This window comes from Phocoena sinus, chromosome 3 (genome assembly GCF_008692025.1).
Source record: "Phocoena sinus isolate mPhoSin1 chromosome 3, mPhoSin1.pri, whole genome shotgun sequence".
In the NCBI taxonomy this organism is placed as follows: Eukaryota; Metazoa; Chordata; class Mammalia; order Artiodactyla; family Phocoenidae; genus Phocoena; species Phocoena sinus.
In genome coordinates, this window is record NC_045765.1 from 108,386,894 (window position 1) to 108,408,951 (window position 22,058).

The window sequence follows — 22,058 nt, forward strand, 5'->3', positions numbered from 1 at the left end:
TTAAGAGCTTTTAAGTTCCTTAAGAACATGAAAATGAGAATAATTGTAATATACTGTAATTCATAACACACCTGATCCAGGTGGAAAACTTTAAGCTGTATCCTTGTCTATGTATAATTCTTATACTTTTTATCCCAAAAGGGATAGAGGGAGGTCAGGTACAACTTCTAACTGCTTTCACTCTCCTAAAGGAATTGAAGTTTATTTAAATTAATTTGGTCTTTATTGTTTGCTTTGTATTTCTTGCTTATTGTAGAAATTTAAAAGGAAATAAACGCCAGTACTTAATCTTTCATATTTTTCACCTCTAAGGGTAATCTTATTTTACTGAATTAATTGTGTTATAAGGCATACAGAATGTTTTATCCTAACTGAGGAGAGAGACCCAGGTTAAACGAGACTTCAAGGGTCAAAACAAAGAGACCAGTTTGATTTACCAAATTTTATTGTACCATTGTTAACTGTGCCCTCAGCCCAATGACCTGCCTTAACAATATGTATGCATTTTAAGCTTTTGTGCAAGCTAATTATAGTGTTGATGATATTATTAATAATATGCTTACTATAAGACCCTGTGTTTATTTTGTATAATTTAATTTTCTCAGCAACCCCATTGTATAGAGGAGGAAATTCCTCTCTGTTTAAACTAATTGAGCTAGTAGTGGGAGGGAGTCTCAGGAGGGAGGGGATTATGGGGATATATGTGTACATATAGCTGATTCACTTTGTTGTACAGCAGAAACTAACACAACATTGTGAAGCAATTATACTCCAATAAAGATTAAAAAAAAAGGGCTAGTAAACGGCAGGGCCAGCTTTTGTCTCAAATATGTCCTATTCCAAAACTTGTGCTGTTAACCACTCAACTTAGCCTACTTTCCAATTCTATAGAGTGGGAAATGTATAATAAAAAATACTTGTTGATCAGTAAAATTACCTTTGTTTATTGCCAGTACTTTCAGCCATTTGCTTTGCTGATTTTTAATCCCTTGCTCACGTTTGTTGTTAATTTTATAAATGGGAGGATGACTGGGGCCATATGTTTTGTAAGCAGTCTAATTATTTTTTCTCAACCAGTTCCGTCTTGCTTTTTCCCATTGTTCTTGAGTAGGAAGAAAAAAAGAAAGTTAGTGTGAATTTTTTAATTTTCAAAATTACTAACCTGTCTTTGTAATTACAAGGGAAAACCAGAGGATATTTTAAGAAAATATATTTATTTGACAGGTGTGACTTAACGGTCAGGGTAGGGTATCGGTCTGGGGATTGGACAACAAAATTATCTTGAAAAAATTAATTCCACTTTTATAAATAAAGTTACTTTAATTCCTTAATGCTTAAATTGGTATTTTTAAAACCTTTTCATTCTTCATGGGGAAGTTGTGAAAAGTATTATAATTATTTCAATCATGTGTTTAAGTCATATAAATAGACAGTTAAGAATGACAGTCTAAATTTTTTTAAATTAAATTTTCATTTTGGAAAAATCTTAGCATTTCTGAACAATGGCTGGGTTATACCCTATTATTACCTGACAAGCCTTGTCTGTATTTAAATCTTTCAAATAAATACTTGTCCTGAAGAAGAAAACACATTTTGTGTAAAGAACATTTGTCTTCTAATTTTTGGAATTGTGATCTCTCATTTGACATTATATGATTTTCTTAATGTTACCATAATTACTTTTTTAGTGTATTTTGGGATCTCTACTGTGCAGCTCCAGAAAGACGGGAAACATGTGAACATTCAAGTGAAGCAAAAGCCTTCCATGATTACGTAAGTTACTATATAATTTTACTAAGTTATATTGTCAGTTTTCTTCTTAACCACTGTTCTTGAAAAATGCATTGGACCATCCATTTTTTTCCTTTGGTACTTAAGAAATTATTCTTTTTGTCTTGGGAAGTAGGCTCATCACTTTAAAAGTGAAATACAAATGGGTTTGTGAGTCTTGTTGAAGAAACTTAGGATAAGAGAGTAGTCCTAACTCCAGGATGTTAAAGGTGTTTCTTATCTTTAAGTGTGCCTGATTTGTGAAGTTGCAGATTTATAAAAATTAAGTAGTAATTATTCCACAAAATTCATTATAAGAATTCTATAAGTGAAAAATTCCTCTTCTGCATATAGCATTTTAAAAATATATAGAAATATTACATTATTTTCTTTTGCAACTTTTAGTTACACATCATAAGGCTAAATATCCCCTTCACTGAATTCAGTTCCATTAATAAATTTATTGTAAATTAAAGGAAATACAAGATAAGAGAGCAAAAGAGTCTGGGCAAAAATGAAAATGTGAATTTTTTTTTTTTTTAATTCTTAAGGAAGAGCAGTGGCCTATCCTTGGCTAGGTGATGTATATTGAGTGTTTTTTTAGAAGAACTGTAAATGTGATTTTAGAGAGTTGATGGCATCAGGAAATAGAATTGTAAAAAAAAAAAAACGAAAAGTGGCGGGGGAGTAGGTTTTCTTTAGGGAAAAATAACATTTAAGAATGAGGAGATTGTGTTTTGAAGGGGCTGGGAAAACACTGTGCAGAACTGACCATAAAAGACATGCAGATTGAGTTTGGGATGGAGGAAAACCAGTTTCCTTAGTGTGGAGGAAGTGGAATTGGGCCTGGAGCCTGAGGAAATATCGATTTTAAGTACCTTAAACTTTACCAGAAGGATACATGTTTAGTTGGTAGAAGGGAGGCATCATTCTGTGTAAACAGTCTTTAAAACCAGAACCGGGGCTCAAAAGGGAAAAAGAACTTGTTCTTCCAAAGGAAATACCTCAGCCTTAGTCTGAAGAGTGGAACTAGCCAGAAGAATTATAACCCCAAACACAGCACAAGGAAGAGTATGCAGACTTAAGAGAAGTGAAAATCTTGGGCATCTTGTAATACTGTGTAATACTTTAAACGTATACTAAACTGTGTAATACTTTAAACGTATACCAAACTGATTAAAGTGAGACGGCTTGTGATTACTTCATCTGATATTGATTGTACTTATAAAGCTTGCTTTGTGCTAAACACTAGCTCTTGGGGACAAGGTGAGTGAAAGAGATGCTGCTGCATATAAAGAAGAAGTACAGAAAAGGCAGATAAGGCAGGGCCCAGGACATGGCATTTATTTGAACAATCTCCTTCTCCTTTTTCACCTTTGGGTAATGGCTGTAAAGTAAAGCAGAGATCCAACCACGAAGAGTGTAAGGATTCTGGCTGGAGTGAGATACTCATCTCATCCGTCTCTTACATCAAGAAAGACGTGCCTAGGTTTGGCCTGCCAGTAATGGGAAAAGTTTTTAAAATAACCACTGATTTTGACAACTAGATGACATTAGATAGTATCAGTGTTCTGCTGTAAAGGACGTATAATGTTTGTGGATCTACATCTTAAGAAATTAATTACATAAGTACTTTTTCAAAATTCCATTGTATAGAAAGATGCAGCCTTCTGTTCACCATGGAGATCTTATAGGGAACACGGAACTAATTTAGTATCTCCTTCTTAGAAGCATATATAAATCATCATTGTTGTTGTCATAGCCATCATCATCATCGTAATCGTAATCATTTTGCATCCATAAGGTGCTTTCAGTATTTCAGAGAGTACTCACTTTAGAAACCCACTTAAATATTTCAAGGTTTTTGAAAATGAGCATTGACCAGAGGTAGGAGTGAAATTAGATTTTATAGGAAGAATAACCCCTTACCATGTAATTTGGTCCTAAGAAAATGTAGTTTAGAAAAAAGTCAGTATTGGGATTTTACAATTTGTTATGAATTAGTACATGTTTTATCAGATATTTCATAATTTTATCTTAAACATTAGTTTTAAGAAATTTGATTTCTTAGGTGGCATTTTTATTATACCTTTAAGTCAATTTATTTTTAATGGTAATACATCTCTAAATTTTTTCAAATGGAGGTTGCTGAAAAGATAGAGTTTGACTTACAGAATCTTATATTGCAATTGGATTTTTAGAAATGCATTTGTTTTCTGTAGCAAACTTTTATGGTAATTTTCATGGGTAGGATTTCCTGAATTCTTAATAGTAGACAATTTCTGAAGATGATCAACATAATTCATGTTTAATGTGTAAATATGGAAGTTTGAAAGACTCAGGGAAGAAAACAGGAACAAACAATAAGAGTTTGGTAAAATTTTGTCACGTAATATTGCTGTATTAGAGTCCACTGGGGACCATTTCTAAGATAGTGATTAGTATGTATACCTACCGAATTTCAAGGTAGTTCTCAAGGAACCATTCTGAAAAATATTTTCTTTACTAGCTGCATCTTCAGAGTAAAAAAATACTTGCATGTATAAATTCTGATATGTTTAAAAAGTAGTCTCATTATTTTCTAGTCTTCACTTATCTATGAGATTGAATGGATAATGAAAGATAAACTACTTTTTTTCTTTTATTTTTTAAAACTTATTTTATTGAAGTATAGTTGATGTACAATGTATTAATTTCTGCTATAGAGCAAAGTGATTCAGTTATACATTTTATATATATATATATTTAAATATCTTTATTGAAGTATAATTGCTTTACAATGGTTTGTTAGTTTCTGCTTTATAACAAAGTGAATCAGCTATACATACACATATATCCCCATATCTCCTCCCTCTTACATCTCCCTCCCACCCTCCCTATCCCCCCTCTAGGTGGTCACAAAGCACCGAGCTGATCTCCCTGTGCTATGCGACTGCTTCCCACTAGCTATCTATTTTACATTTGGTAGTGTATATATTCCATGCCACTCTCTCACTTCGTCCCAGTTTACCCTTCCCCCTCCTCATGTCCTCAAGTCTATTCTCTACGTCTGTGTCTTTATTCCTGTCCTGCCCCTAGGTTCTTCAGAACCATTTTTTTAAAAAAGAGATAGTGGAGGCATAATGAGGTAAATTAAGAATAATCCTTTTAATTAAAAAATAGGCTAAAGTGTTAAAAGTGATTATCTTTTGATACTGGGATTATGCATGATTTTTATTTTTATCTATATAGTTCTGTATTTTCCAAATATCTGTAGTTAACTTTATATACAGGAAAGTTACTTTAAAGCAGATTAAATTTCACCTTACAGTGAGTTCTAATCTTTCTTCTAAAATTAGAAAATAGGGCTTCCCTGGTGGCGCAGTGGTTGAGAGTCCGCCTGCCGACGCAGGGGACACAGGTTCATGCCCCGGTCCGGGAGGATCCCACATGCCGCGGAGCGGCTGGGCCCGTGAGCCATGGCCACTGAGCCTGCGCGTCCGGAGCCTGTGCTCCGCAACAGGATAGTCCACAACAGTTAGAGGCCTGCGTACCGCAAAAAAAATAATAAATAAAATAAAAAAATAAAATAAAATTAGAAAATAAAAATTTTAGTAAAATAAAATTTAAATTTTAGGTGGTCATATGTTTTCATGTAACCATGTTATATTCATAAGCATATTTAGCACTGCTCAGGAAAGACCTTTTTGGTAAATGCACATACTAAAAGAGAGATATATAAACTGAATAGATGTAATTTTGAGCCATTCTATAATTTCTAATAACTTTTTTGGTAATAATTATCCCAGAAACATTTTTGGCTTTTGGTTTTTAATTTTTTTTGGTTTGTTTTCTAATCATTGCCTTTTTAGAATATGGATTTTTGTCACCATATTATTTTATTTGCCAAATAATTGTTAATTGTTAAGTGTTAATTAATATCTTTTTCCTCAAAAAATCACCCTGTTCATATTTATTGTGAGAAAAAGAAAAAGAGGGGAAACATTTAAGATGATTTTGACCTTTGCATTTACATTTTAAAATATATTAACTATTTAGCATCCATATGGAGTACCAAATGTAAAATAATTATACCTTTAGAAATCAGCAATTAATAGTATGTAGGGATGCACTTTTGGATGACAAAGCTATAAAAAATCACAAGAAAATGATTACTGTACATGTCAGGATAATAGTTCCTTCTGAGAGACAGGAAGAGGTTATGATTGGGATGGGGCTCATGGCGTGGCTTCTGAGATGGCTGGCAAAGTTCTCTTTTTCCTGACCACAGTGGTGGTTACTTTACAATAACGATATGTTTGCTTTATAAAATTTCATAATGCCACAAATTTATTTTGTATGGCTTTCTGTATTTTTTTTATTTTAAAATAACAAGATTTTAAAACAGTTACAATAATTAACTTTAGAAAAAGAATATGCACAGTCAGTTCTAATGTGTTTCCAGACATTGTTATGGTTCATCCTTAAGAACTGGTGGCAGAAAATCTAGGGATGGTCTCCAAACAAATCTGTGTTTGTTTCTTCTCTGCTATGACAGACTCTATGAAGTATGTCTACCTGTTGATTTTCTAGAGGAGAGGAGAGAATAAGATCAGGAATGATGGAGGAAAATTTAGTAATTAAGAATTTATTTTATAAGAGGAGAGAGATTTTACTATAAGATGATTATTTTGCCATATGGCTGGGAGATACCTAGCTTGGCCCTGTTATTTTTATCCTGAATGAAAACCAGGTTCATCTAAATTATAAAATTATTATTATATATTACAATATTATCATTAAAAAGTAAACCGTCATTTCAAGTGATTAGAAATAATACCTGCTAGCTTGTAAAGTTTATTGGACTAGCTTTCCTTTTCTCCCTATTACTGTTGTTTTTATTTTACTCTGAAATCACAGGCAATGCTTTTATGTGGAGCTAGTTAATGTTTACTGGGTTTTTTTTCCTGTTACAGCTTAACATGAGTTGTTTTATTTAATAATTTATTTCTGATTTCATTTATTTCCAAAATATTTAGCAAAAATAGCAACATATACCACTAAACTTTTAATGAAAAACTTATACAGTGATTATAATTTTAGTTCTCTGGTATGAAGAGAAGATTCCTTAATTGTCCTAAAGCAAAGATAGAGTCAAAAGATATTATTGGTTTAGCAGTGTGACGGTAATGGAATAACATTATTACAATGAGCTCTTGAGAGCAGGAAAGATCAGACCTGTTCTTCCCCAGAGTCTGTCAAGTAATAGATGTTAAACAAATGTTAACAGAATGAAGTAGTCTGTTAGTTGGGAAGCTGGAAATGTTTCACATCATTCAGATGTTCAGGTAGAGTGATAGGCTTGAGTCATAATTGTTGATAACATGTGGCTGGTTTTTGTATTCTTGCCTAAGACAGTGTTTGTAACATTTGGGAAGGATTATGTTACAGGTTTATAGTGATGGTATGCTTTTTAAAAAATGATATAAACAGACATATATTATGTAAATAAAATAATTTGAGAAGAATGTTTTTATATGTTGTGAAGATTTTTTTTTACAGATAATTACATATTATTTAGGAAAATATCAATACTTGTGTAGAAACTACTGCAGAGTTAGGTGCGTTCTTTGCCATTATCCTGTAACATCCTCTGTGTATATCCTGAATATCCCTATATATTAGATTTTTGTAATAGAATGTTTTCTCTAATAATTTGTGAGCTTCTTCAAGGAATAGACTTTGTCTTATTTATCTTTTTCATGCTCTTTACCTGGCAGGGTACCTGACATGAGATGTTCAAACTACGTTTGGTGTTTACATAAATGAATGATTAAATAAAATATTACCTAATAAGTGTTTATCATTTCTTATTTTAGTATAACTGAATATGTAGTTGCAGGAAGGTAATTTAATACTACTTTTATTCACTTTGTATTTTAAAACAAATTTAGATAAAACAGCAACTTGTAAAGACATAAGTGGATCAAAGCAGGTAGCAGAGGCTTTCTATCTTGGGAGGCATGGCTCTAGGGAATGTAGTGGTGAACAAAACAGATATAGTCCCTATGCTTATGGGCTTATCTAGCAAAAGAGATCTTTCCTCAAGAAGTCTGAGATATCAAATAGTAAAGTACATGTAGAGATAGCATTATATTGCTAGACCAGTCAAAATTTATAGATATATAAGAATATGGAACGAAATAGGTAAGAATATGGAGAGTAAGTACACATAACTTTTGATATATATTTAATTTTTGGCATATAGAGACATAATTAGTAAATGCTCAAATGAATGAATAGTTTCACATTGGGCCATAATTTTTCTAAACAGTCTATGTAAACTAGAGTTCTTAATAGGCTAGGAACAAATAAAGTTATATTTAAAATTCATTAAGATGATAAAAACTATCCTAGGTATATATTAACATTTGTCAGTAAGTACTGTATAGGCTGTTGTTCAGCTCAACAGGTAGGGACATACAGTCGGCTCTCCGTATCTGCAGGGTCCACATCTGCGGTTATAGAGAGCTAACTGCACTATGGTATTTTATGTGAGGGACTTGAGCATCTGCGGATTTTGCTATCTGCGGGGATCCTGGAACCACTCCCCTGTGGATACCTAGGGACCACTGTAATGAGATTCATTTTTTGCCTTCTTCTTATCTGCCATATTATTTCTACCCTTGTTTTCATTTCCTGTAGGATCCAATTTAATTTCTTTTGCCGTATATAAACAGTGTAAACCACCTTATATTCCTTATAGTGTAAGGTAAGTTGTTTATTTTGTTTTGTTTTTGTGCAAGCTGTGTTGATTTGAAGAAGTACATTCGCCACTTTACCTGTGAGACGTGTGTCTTATCAACTTGTCCGTCAGCCTAGGATGGCTTCTGGGTGGCATCTAAGTACTGCTAATAACTATTAGCTATTTTCCCCATTTCTTTTGATTCTGAGATTTCTTGGTAGGGAATATGTTATTTCAGTCATTCGACGCGAAACATGAATAAAGGGAGACAATCAAGGAAACTATAAAGCATCGTGAAAGAATTCTCCTTTACTTAAATATCTCTTACAATAATTTACTGCATTATATAGACATTATGAAATTCATAAAGAAATAAATGAAGAAGCTAATATGGAAAAGAGATAAAGAAACAAAACAGGTCTGACCTTATTTATATTTCAAAGTATGTATTTTCATGGAACTTCATCTTAAGCCCCTTTCCTCCCACTGATGTATTCATTTTTATTAAAGTCTAATTTCTGGTGAATGTGGAAAGATAAAGATGGAAAGGCCTTAATTTACTATTTTTGATACAGATGTTGCACTGCCTGTGATTATGTTGTCAATAGGATCATAACATAAACAACAGAGACATACTTTCAAAAATAACATGCGTTTCTAACTTTCTATTAGAGATATGAAATTCATGAATTTATTTTGGAGATGTTTCAAAACTGGCTGATGTTGGAACAATGTAGACTATGTTTAAGGAATGGTAAGAAGAGCTGTTTGTCCAGAGTAGAAAAATCAAACACGGGATCAATGCTTAGCTAACAGATGGTAGCATTTTAAAGCTGTAAGGAAACTGTGAAATCATCCTTTTCAGTGGTTTCATGCTGAGTTCCCTGGAATCTTGAGGTGCAGTGGAAGGCCCATATGGTGCCTAGGAGTGAGAGGGAGAGAATCCTACCAGAAGGCCCTTGGCCTCTTTCTGTTTTTAACCAGAGCAGCTCAGTTTTTACTTTTTCCCAGTTCCTTCTATTTTCTCTTTCTTACTAAATGGAAACTTGATTGAACTAGTTACCTATACCATAAATGAATCCTCTTTTAAGCTCCCTTGTTATTGCCAAGTGGTCATCAAAACCAGTCAATTCCATTGCCTAAGCATTTCTTACACATGTCTTCTCCTCTCTGATCACAGTGCAGGTACCTTAGTTCACATCTTCATCATGTTCCAACAGCATTACAACAGCTATTTCTGCATCTGTCTCCCTTCTACCCCTGCAGGGTTCAAGAACTCTCTCCCAAGGGCTCTTGGTAAAACGCTTGAATAAGCAACCTTCTTCTTTTTTTTAAAATCTCTTTTATATATTCACAGTGTCAGAATCCAAAACAATCCAAAAACTTTAAAAAAGTTTGAAAACTGCTTATTTGGGCTGACCTAGTTATTCTACTAGATAAGGAACTCGGTACTCAGAGACACAAAGGATATGACATGCCATTGTTTAAAAACTGAGTGAGGTTTAACCTGGAAAACTCAGGCTTTCCAAAAATTTTCATGGAGTACTTTTCCAACTATAATGGATGAAAGCTTTGTTCTGTCTGCACTCGAGAGTCATTTTTTCAAGCATATTCAAAAAATAGTAAATTCTGTTTTAGGACAGTTAATCTGAGGGCATTGTGTAAGAGGAGCTGAAGAAGGGAAAACGGCTAAAGATAAGAGACTGTGAGGAGGCTATCCTAATAGTCTTATGTGAGCTGAGAAGCCCTTGAATTAGCATGGTGGCAAATGAAATGGAAAATTAAGAATGAAAATGAAGAATTAAAAAGATGAGATTGTCTAGTTGTAAGCACTGAGGAAGAGAGAAATTTTTTAAATAATTTGTAGTTAACATGACTAATGAACTGAGACTTGTGATACTTTTAGCAGAAATCTGGAATTTGGAAGGAAGAAAGACAGTTCAGCTATAAAAGTGAGTTAAATTAATGAGGGAATAGGGGCAAAATAAGAACAGAGGCCTGGGGATAGAAATTTGGAAAGAAATACATTTAGGAGTGATAGAAAGGAAGGGACTAGCATTAAGATGGGGAAAAATATGATACAATGAGAGGTAAATACTTACCACACTAGCTAGTCTGGCTTAGATGGCATGAGTGGTGTGTTCCATATCCCAGTAAATTTACCGAACCTGTTTACTATATCTGGATGTGTCCAATGTGAACTCTGTATCCTAGGGCAACTAATAAAATGTGTTTGGTGATAAGGTACTATCTTGAGTTCCTAAGATATTCAAAAGCTATTTATGGTTTTTGAAGCAAGACTTTGAGACTCCAGCTATGTCAATGCCTGAATGATTTTTATAGGCCACAATTTCATTTTAGAAAGCAGTCATGAATTGGATTGGGGGGAGAGTAGATTCAAATTTGGAGGAAAGCTAAGTGGACTTAAATGATCCATGGCTTCTTCTGGAAGTTTTTGAAACAGATTAATAGGTAGGGAAATCTCAATATATTCGCCTTCCTTCTTTGTTGAAACTTTGTTTTAGCAAGCATGTATTGACTTGCCTGTTAAATAAAGAGCAGTGTAAAAATTCACATACCTAAAGGAGGTGAGCATACGTGAAGACTATAAAAATCCATCATGTTCAACTTGGTAGTCTAATGCCTTGTACTTAATTGGTACTCAATATTTGATGAAAGAATGTACATTCTTCAGGCATGCTGTTTCTAAACTACGTGCCCCCACTTCCATGGGAACATTATATGTGATCCAGTCAATATTTCTTCTTGCTTTCCTTTGATAATTACCTTATCCTGTTTATCACCTTATCTTATCCCTCTTCCTGATCATCATCCTTTCTTTGTTAGCCTTTAGAGAGATATGAAAAGAGAAAATGGAGAAAAATATTTCAGAGCTGAAGTTATAATTTTTTATTATGGTATGGACAAAAGCCCAAATACAGAAAGGAAATGGAATGTTTTTAGCTATCACAAAGTGACTTTTGTATTGCTTACAATAGTATATCTTAATTTAATGTGTATTAGAAATTATGAGCATAATTTCTATATGCATTTTCATCAACACGTAACCACATAACCAGACTAACTTCCTTTTTGCTCTAACCTGGAGTATCCTTGTGAAAGAACATTGGGAGCTTTCTGTAAGTTAAATCTAGAGACCTGTTCCGTCACAGGCCACCTACCTGCATACCCTTCTATCTTTTCCAAACCATGACTACCTTTGACTTTTTCTTCCCATTTTCCTTTGTCAGTTTTTTTTTCTCCCACAGTGCCTAGTCCTTTCTTTATGTCTAGAGTTTTCATTTCATTCGCTACAGAGACATACAGGAAGTAACTAAACAAACACTGGGAGTTTGCAGAGACTTAGGAATCTCCACAAGTTTTTGTTTGAAATATAAATGGAACTTCCCTGGTTTTACCTCCATGTCCACATTCCTGATTATTTATTTATTTATTTTATTATTTTATTTTATTTTTTTTTTTTCCGAGGGGTTGTTGGGAGAGTGAAGTGGGTAGGGGTGTTTTAAGTTTCTTATTTGGGAATTATTCTCCTCTCTTGACTGGATGAGAGCTCACGCTTCTTCAAGTTCAAACCAAGAAAGGATTGAGCTGGCACCACTGCCCAGTTCTTTAGAACTCTTGGTATCCTTGGAAGCCACTCACTTTCCAGGTGGTCTCTCTGAGAGGGCAAAATAAATAAGGAGGGCACTTTCCTAGCTGACACTCAAAGGTTCTCCTCCTGGCTCTTCCACTACCTTTTTTTTTTTTTTTTTTGAGGTACGCGGGCCTCTCACTGTTGTGGCCTCTCCCGTTGCGGAGCACAGGCTCCGCACGCGCAGGCTCAGCAGCCATGGCCCACGGGCCCAGCCGCTCCGCGGCATGTGGGATCCTCCCAGACCGGGGCACGAACCCGTGTCCCCTGCATCGACAGGCGGACTCTCAACCACTGCGCCACCAGGGAAGCCCTCCACTACCTTTTAATGCTTAGTTTTCCATCACCTGTCCACTTGCTGGGACTTTCAGGCTAATTCTACCTTTGAGAGTAACTAAGCTTTTGTGTTCTTAATGAATGTTTAGGCTTAGTTTCTTCAGCGCTAATGAGGTTTAACATCAGGTGTTACTGTGAGGGAAGCTTTCTGCCTTTTATTACTAGCTCCCTTCAGTTACCTTTAGCCGGCTCCTATATTTTCTTATGTCAAAGTTGTGCATCCAGTTGGAGCATCTACGGAGTTCCTCTGTCTTATCTGAGAGATGTTCATTTCTAGAACAAAAATGATTGGTGCCCTTGCTCAGGGACCTACTTGCTCAGATCAGTTTTACAGATACTATCTGAATAAACTCTCAGTCTCCTTTTCCAAATTTAAATTCTATTAAATAGTAATCAACTTTAACAGTTTCCATCAGTGGGAAAAGGTAGGCCTTCGTCTTACCCTTGCTTCTGCCTTTGCAAGCTCTCCTGTCATTCAGTATACAAGTCAAATTCTGCCTCATTAGCGAGGACCTTCCTAACTACTCCAGTGTTAGTAAATTGTTCACTTTATGGATTTAAAATACGAGATTGCCTTATTTTTTAGATTCCACATATGTGATATCATGCAGTATTTGTCTTTCTCTGTCTGACTTATTTCACTTAACATAATACCCTCCAAGTCCATCCACGCTGTCGCAGATGGCAAAATTTCATTCTTTTTTATGGCCAAGTCATACACCTGTAACTTATATAATATGGTACATCAACTCTGTAAAAAGATAAAATAAAATATGAGATTGCCTGTAAGTGCTCTACCTGATTTGCTTCTCACTTAGACTATTTGATTAAAATACTTTCCCTTCTTCTTTTTAAAAAAATTTTCATGGAGTTAAAGTAATAGTAAGATTGAAACAGAAAAAAATTATCTCAGTAATTTTCTTTCAAATAAAAAAGAGCCAGGATTTTTTTCCCCTTATTTTAGGAATTTTAAGAAGTGATAATTATATATAGTTTTCTGTAATTGTGTGCGTAGATCTCATGGGCTGTTAGTACCTGTCAGGAACAAACAGCACTCAATGCTTTCCTTACTCATATCAGAAGACTACACTAGCAATAAAGGGAGGTGCTTAGGGAACTAGGATTGATTAATTTAGATTAAAAAAAGAAATTTAGGGGTTTTTTTTTTCACTTCACCTGTGATTTCTGTAAAACCTTCTTTATTTTTACTAATAATGGAAGTTAATTAGAAATCTAAAGAGTGAATAATAGATCTTGTCATTAAATATTTGTAGAGAAAAAATTGTGCTTGTTTTTTCCTTTAGTAAATAGTAGGTAGATACTTATTTTACTACAGTGATGCTGTCAAGAATAAGAACATAAGAAACGTCTTTCTGTTGGGTAGAGTCAATGAATTTAATCAGAGTTAAAACAAATTCAGGAGGATAAACAGTAATTCAGTTTAAGGTTTTTATTTCTGTAATTTTTATTTAAAAAGGAGGAGGGTTTTTTTTGTTAATGAATCATCCTGAGGATCAGCTTATAAAATAAAGAATAAGAATATAACTTCTACTTCTAATAAAATAAAATTTTAAAAGTTTAGTTCTATATAATGAACCAGAGAGAAAGAGAGTAAGAATCAGAAGCAAGACCTTCATATTTAGGAAAGTTCTGAAAGTCAGAGATTAATTTATATATTAGACTAGTGACCTAATGAAAAAAAATAACTCTTCAATTTAAATATATACGTAAACAATCAGATTTATTAAAAATAATTTATTATCTCATGAGTTCTTGATATCTCTTTACTTCATTTTAAGTGGAAGAAAAAATGCTGTTTAATTAAACTGGTCCAGAATATTAAAAGTAAATTTTTATCATATTGAAAACTTCAAGTAGTTGCTATTAGATTTCTCAGGTAATATTTTAATTTTCAATGGAAAATACAGTGTGTCTTATAACACTTTACATGGTCAATGATGTCATTAAAAAGATCTGATCATCAGTGCCTATCTGTATGAAATATTTAAATTTTAAAGCAGTTAAGCTTTATTTTGTTTTGTATTATAATCAAAACATTTAATTTTTAAGGCCTTTGTTGCCATTTTACCTGGAATTGAACTCATGGTAGCCTTGTGGCCAAATTGAGCTTATCCTGCTTAAAAAAAATATAAGCAAGATTATGCAAGCTAATGTACCGTGTTTATTTCTGATAGACATTTAGCTAATAGAGTTTAATTTTAGCTGTTTGGATCTTCACAACTGAGGTCCAGATATCATGGAGTCAGAAGAGACAGCCATTTCTGCTATTCACTGTCCAAAGTCCTGAACTACAGAATGCATGAGCAAAATAAAAGGGTTATTATTTTTTTGGCTACTAAATCTGGTTTGTTATACAGCGATAGATAATCAGAACATAATTCGCTATCTGGAAGTGCGATGCTGCTGTAACGTAAGCTAAAAGTACATGGGACCAGCCGGTGGGTGGAGAAGACTATTCATGAAACTTGGAAGGGATTCATGGTGATGGCTGGTGAGGACTTGAAAGAAAGTGATGACAATATTATTTGAAGCTGGAAATAAGAAGACCTTTATTATCTAGTGGCAGAAAGTTTAGCAAAACTGTCACTCAGGGTAGCATGGAAACGAGAAAATACACTTAACTGATAGATCTGGCAATGGAGATTTCCAGGCAGAATGTCTAAAGTGTTGTCAGACATTTCTTTTAGGTATATCTCATGAGATATGGATGGAGAGAGATGAGCTGAAAAAGGAATTCTTGTTTTCATGCAGAATTTGGAGGAAATATAAGGGGTCCAGGACAGTTTTTCCAGCCTGCAAAGGATTCTCAAAGTAAGAAAGGGCCTCAGAACAAATATCAAATCCAGAATAAAGTTAGGAAAATGTGGTCTCAAGGCAAAAATGAAACTAAGGTGCAGCTATAAAATCTTTTTTAAGATCTCAGAAAGATTTGAGGTGGTCCTCATGGACTCTTTCAAACACACAAAAAGCTCTCCAACTATCTTAAGGATGTGCCTTCTAGTTCCTCTGTGTTAAACAAACGCGCTTCTAAGAATCGAAGGACTTTGTCCACAGCAGCCTCACAGATTGCCCAAGGCTGAGAAGGACTTATTTTAAAGAGATCTGTGGGCATGGCTTTTGCCTGAATGAGTGGATTCATAAATTGATACAAAAGAAACCTATAAAATTTTAAAAACAATTATATCAGCCTGGACTTGGAATGAAACAACACAAAATGAAGAGACTTTTGGATCTCTGTAGGCAGGAAGAAAGCTGAGAAAAGTTTTCAGTTACAAACACAGGCTTCTTTTTTATGGAAAAGGAAACGTGATTCAGATGGTGGAACCAAGAGGACAGAACCCAGAACACAAAGAAATACTCCCACTCAGTAGGACTGGGGCCTGATCAAGGTACTGGTTACATGTGCCCTGCTGGATATTAGAATTATTATAGACCTGTGACATTTACATGCCCCCTAGACCCTACCCCCACCTGCACCTTTTTGGATGGAAGTAGCTGTTGTGATTATTGTATCCTGGAAAACTATGTATTTTGGATGTGTGGGAGGTAGATAACTTGTCTCTTCAGTTCACAGGTCTTTGTATTGAGAAGAATTGTATTCAAAATGCAGTACCTAAGAACATCATTTGCACCTTGACCTGACTTAGATGATTAGATAGTGGACTTTGAACTAATGCTGTAATTATGAAGAGACTCTGGGGATTATGGAGAAGGGAGTGAGTATATCTCATGTTGGGATGTGAAGTGTGAAATTATTGTGCCAGATTGAGTTTTTTAAATTAAACTCTTTATTTTCAGATAATTATAGATTCACATGCAGTTGTAAGAAATAATACAGAGAGATCCCATGTACCCTTTATTTAGTTTCCCCTGAGGGTAACATCTTGCAAAACACTAGTACAATAACTAGGTTTGATATCCAGCAGAACACCTGTAACCAGTACCGTGATGAGGGCCTAGTCCCTCACTGGGAGTATTTCTCTGTGTTCTGGGTGCTGTCCTCTAGCCTCTTGGTTCCAATGTCTTGACAGAATCCACCAATCTACTTCAGATTTCCCCACTTTTACTTGTACTCATTTGTATGTGTGTGTTTCTAGTTTTGTGTGACATTTATCATTTGTAGGTCATGTATCCACCACCACAGTCAAGGTACACAACCAGAAGGATTCCTTCTGTTGCTCTTTTCTGGCCACACCTGCCTCCCTGCTCTGTTTCTAATCCTGCCAGATTGATTTCTGTTACAGCATTAGCTCACATTATAAATGCAGATACCATTTGAAAAAATGAATATATGTTATATATAGGATCACTTTATTAAATTGGGTCTATGGAAATTACCAACAAAGGCCTCAATATATATAGAAATATATAATGGTTGATTTTTCCAAGTTCAGGATTTATCTGTTAATGAAATAAACGACTAATATATCCTTAAAGACTACTTTAATTTAGCTTACTATTTTTCACTGCTATCCAGAGATGGTTTAAAACACTGACATAAGTGTTTCATTTACATGTGGTCAGTTGTATAGATAGATTGGGCAATAGGGTAATGCCTTTGCTTTTGTATTTAAAAAATGTATACCCTAAATAGTGATATTTTTATTCTTTAATATTTATAGCATATTCAGTCAAAGGTAACCAGATATGAAGAGTTATAAGGAAAGCATTCCTAAAGGAAAGAATTGCCTTTCTGTGCTACTTTAATATCTATTCTACTGTACTGTTTTGTTGCTATAGTAAGAAAAATAGGCAAAATAATTTGTAAGGAATTTAGTTTTTCCTTTAAAAATTTTTGATTACCAAATTATTTGTTTTCTCTCTCCTTTTTCCTCTTTCTCTCATGTACTCAGCTGATCCTTACAGCCTTTTCCTATGATTCTGAATTATTTATAACAATGCCAGAAGTATTATGAAATGTTGGTGTGAATTTTATTGTTTAATTAAGATATGTGCAGGATCTTTAACTCTGTAGAGCTTTATAGTGTATGATATGCATTATTTGTGATTCACAGATAGAAATATCTAAAATTATTGCTATGTGTGATTTATTTCTAGTATCTAATCTACATCTTCTTTTATTTTTAAAAAGGCAGTTAGACCATCTCAAACCATTCTTTTTTTATTTTGTTCCTTCTTTAATTAAAAATATATTTATTGACCTTGCCAGACAAAAGTCTAGGTCTTAAAGGGATAGCAATAAAACAGAGTCCCAACCCTTACAGAGCTTCTGTCTAATAGAAGAGACAAGTCAACAGATGATTATAATAAAATGATCTGTGACAGAAAAATAAACCCAGAATACTATGGAAACATTCAGGCCGTGGGCTTTAAACTTAGCCTTCGCAAGTGAGAGAAGGCTTCCAGGTGGAGGAGGAGATTGGAATTTGTTAGGCTTCTTCATGAGTGCAGAAAAATTTAGGCCGTAACCCCCTCTGTATCCCCACTACCTATTATAATGCCAGAGTAGAGTGGGCCCATCATGTATTTGATGACTGTTGAAAAGCAGAGATGTCTAGCTGAACTTTTTTTTTTTTTTTTTTTTGCGGTACGCGGGCTTCTCACTGTTGTGGCCTCTCCCGTTGCGGAGCACAAGCTCTGGACCCACAGGCTCAGCGGCCATGGCTCATAGGCCCAGCTGCTCCGCGGCACGTGGGATCCCCCCGGACTGGGTCACGAACCCGTATTCCCTGCATCGGCAGGTGGACTCAACCACTGCGCCACCAGGGAAGCCTGTAGCTGAATTTTGACAGAGAGTTTTGGAATGAGTTGAGTGAAAACCTAATTGAAAGAAGATTGTTCCAAACAGAGGGAGCAGCATGTACAAAGGCTTTTGTCCTTGGTAAAAATCCTCTCCTGAGGCAGACATTCTCAGACTTGACTTCCCCATTCTGTCTCCTCCCTCCCTCCCTCCCTATCCCTTTCTCTCTCTCCCTCTGCCTCCCTCTCCTCTCCCTCTTCTCCCCTCCCTCCTTCTCTTCCTCTCTTTCCCCATAGTATCAACAGACTGTGACGACTGCCTGTTGTTTCTAAGCACACAGCTGTGAGGATCTCTGCCTTCTTCCAGAAGTTAGACAACAAAACACGTAATATTTTCAAAATCCCTGCGCAAAGGCCCTTTGGTTTAGAGAGTGTGCTTGTTCTTGTTAAAGAGTTTTTCCATTGAAGAATAGAGGAAAAAATAGAAACTTGCCCCTTTCAGTCCTGAAGAAAGTAAAAATGATGTGATGAGATTCACCATTGAACCTTTAACTAGTGATGTAAGGGACTTGTGATTGGCTAACATCATTAGCCTACAATTTCGGGCCTGGGAAAAAAGAGATGGGGCATTCTTCATTTTTCCCTCCCTCTGAGAATGGTCCCACTGGCAGAGGCTAAACTTCAGGTATCAGGCATTAAGTACTCTCTTTGTTATACATTCCCAAATGCCAACCCTGCTGTGGGGTTCTGGACTTTTTAAGACTGTTACTGTCCTCAGAAGAATAAGAGCAGTGCTGGTAATATCAGGTTATTGCTTGGCATCACATATGTCTGGAGAATAAAGGCAGAGTCAGATTTCTTCGTATTTTTGGTGGGACAGGAGTTACAATTTTAGTTATTAAGAATCATAGTAGGGTTTGGCTCAGAGGGAAGCCTCTCCAATTTTGATGAATTATAAGCCAATACAGATGTAAGACTAAGTATGTATATTTAAGAGATTTCTTGTAGCTTGATATGGCTAGAACAAATGGTATGAGGGAGAATGCTGAGAGGTGAGACTGGATCAGTAGGCAGGGACCAGGTCAGAGAGGATTTTGAAGACCCAGTTAAGAAGTTTTGATTTTCTCTGAGGGCAAATTGAAGCTGATGGGAATTTTTACTTTACAGAGGGAAAAACATCTGATTGTGTTTCTAAAAGTCCACTCAGGTATCAATATAGAGGAAACAAAAGTAGAAGTAGGGATGTGTAGACCACTGTTAACTAAATTACCCCTCAAAAGTAATGGTGTAGGGCTTCCCTGGTGGCGCAGTGGTTGAGAGTCCGCCTGCTGATGCAGGGGATGCGGGTTTGTGCCCCGGTCCGGGAGGATCCCACATGCCACGGAGCGGCTGGGCCCGTGAGCCATGGCCGCTGAGCCTGCAAGTCCGGAGCCTGTGCTCCGCAATGGGAGAGGCCACAACAGTGAGAGGCCTGCGTACCAAAAAAAAAAAAAAAAACAGTAATGGTGTAAAGCAATCATTTATTATACTTAAGAGTTCCTTGGTTGAGGAATTTGGACAGGGTGAAGTAGTCATGGCTTGTCTTTGCTCCATGATGTTTGATACCTCTGTCAAAATTACCACTCCATTGTCTTCTGTATGGTAAATTATGATGAGAAGTTTGTAGTAATTCCTGTCATTGTTCCTCTGTATGTAATATGTCTTTTTATTTCTGGATGATTTCAAGATTTTCTCTTTATCTTGGGATTTGATTATGATGTGTCTAGGTAGGATTTTTATCCTGCTTGATATTTTCCGGGCAGGTTGGATCTGTGTTTTGTTGTCTTTTTTCGATTTTGAAAAATTCTCAGCTATTATATTTTCAAATATTTTTTCTGTCCTCTTTTTTTTCTCTTTTCCTTGCAGATATGTTAGACTTTTTGATATTGTCCCATAGCTTTTAAATGATCTGTCCTCTTTATTTTTATTTTTGACCATGCGTGACATGCAGGATCTTAGTTTCCTGACCAGGGATCGAACCCGTGCCCCCTGCAGTGGAAGCGTGGGGTCTTAACCACTGGACTGGCAGGCAACGCCCCTGTTCTCTTTTTTTGTTGTGTTTCAGTTTGAGTACTTTTTATTGACTTATTTTCAGGTTTACTGATGCTTTCTTCACTGTGTTGTTTACTGATGAGTTTGTCAAAGGCAGTCCTCATCTTTGTTACTAGGTTTTTTATTTCTAGCCTTTTAATTTGATTGTCCTACATAATTTCCATCTTTCTACTGAAATCTCCCATTTGTTCATGCTTGTGGCCCATCTTTTCCACTAGAGCTGCTAGCATATTAATCCTAGATATTTAAAAATTTCTGATAATTCCAATAACATCATCATATCAATATGTATTTTTATTTCTTTGTTGGTTGACGGTGTGTCTTTTTTTCATTCTTTTTTTGTGTGTCTTGTATTTTTTTGGTTGAAAGCTAAACATCTTGTGTAGGACAATAGAGGCTAAGGTAAAATTTATGCCTGGAGAGTGACAGATCTCTTCTAGTCCTTTAATGTGTGGGCAGAGCAGTTAAATTAATCTAGTCAGGGATTGAGCTGGGTTTGGATTTTGTTGTTGCTTTGGTATCAACATGCCACAGACTTCAAATTTCTCTAGCATTACTTAGTGTTCAGGATGGAGGCCAGTTTGCTCAAGGGCTTTACTCAGTATCTAGTCTGCCTTTAGTTCCAAGTCCTCTATTTGTTTCTTTTTTCTATCTGGCACCTCCCCTAGAAGTTGACTGGTTGGCTTGTTGCTTGACGCTTACCAGCCTTGTAGTATTGGGCAGGAAATGGCATTCTCTGTTCTGATTCAGCCTCAGTGTTAGGCAGGGGTTGTTTCCCTGAGTCTCAAGAGTGTCACATTCTGAATAATCCTATCCTATCCCAGTGGTAGGGGATCACTAATAGTCTTGGTTCAGGACTTTTTTCTCCCCTTCCTTCTCCAGGGATGGAGAGTTTTTTTTTCCCTGTTCTTTACAGGTCTTCGCCTGTGCCCTGAGGTCTATAGGTTTTTGTTGTTTCTTGGGGGAGAGGGGACTAGATGGAGCTTTGTGCTTCCCCTACCCTGCAGTAGCTGCTTTTCCTCTCCTCCAGGCCTGCTACAGGAGGGAGTCTCTCCAGTCTCTTGCTTTCTCCCAGTTTTTCTTGTGAGCATCTTGTGAGGTTATGTGGAGAAGTGTCTGTGACTACTAGATGAGCATTCCCCTGACGTTTCTGGCTCTCAGGGATTCTGCAGTCTCATGCTAGTTCACACTGAGCCTTTAGGAATTTGTTGGAAATTTTAGCTGGTTCTTACCAGCTTGCATTCCATCTGGCCTCTGCTTCAGATTATCAGGTGTCCACATTAGGTTTCTCCTTGGAGGTGTCTGTCTGTATTTTAGATGAGCTCTCTGATGGGTTCAAGGAAATTTGCAGTTTTGTAAATTAACTGCCTTTTTTGTTGTAAGGATGGAAATGATACTGTTTCCAGCTTTCTACATCTTATGTGGAAAATGTATGAGTAGGTCCCTCAATATATAATCACATTGTTCATCTCTGTTGTTTATGATACTTACTGGGTTACACATTTTATTTGAAAGGTCCACAGTTCCGACTTTGATTTGCTTTCTGATAAATTCTTCAAAAATTTCTGGCTAGAGCCTGATAGTTCTTTTCAACCTTTTCCTCCTCACCGCAAACATACCTCTAAGGCAACTTCTGAGAGACACATTTTGAAATACATTGGTGGGGAAAGGAAATCCCGTTTTTAAGAATTAGAAAAATATGGGCCCTGGTGTCATCTCTTCTTTTATTAGTTAACTCATCTAGAATCAATCACTCATCTAGCT

General features: G+C 35.7%; 1 protein-coding gene across 5 annotated transcripts in view; it reads left to right on the forward strand.

The window, feature by feature from the left end:
- The window catches only part of SSBP2 (single stranded DNA binding protein 2), a 301,417-nt gene that overhangs the window by 94,990 nt on the left and 184,369 nt on the right, over positions 1-22,058 (forward strand). For all 5 annotated transcript variants that reach the window (XR_004349289.1, XM_032627488.1, XM_032627486.1 and 2 more), the window contains exon 4: positions 1,689-1,773. Coding sequence is in view for 4 of the 5 variants with exons in the window: in XM_032627488.1 (XP_032483379.1) it covers positions 1,689-1,773 (85 nt within the window). In the remaining variant the exon portion in view is untranslated. The remainder of the gene's footprint in view (positions 1-1,688; positions 1,774-22,058) is intronic.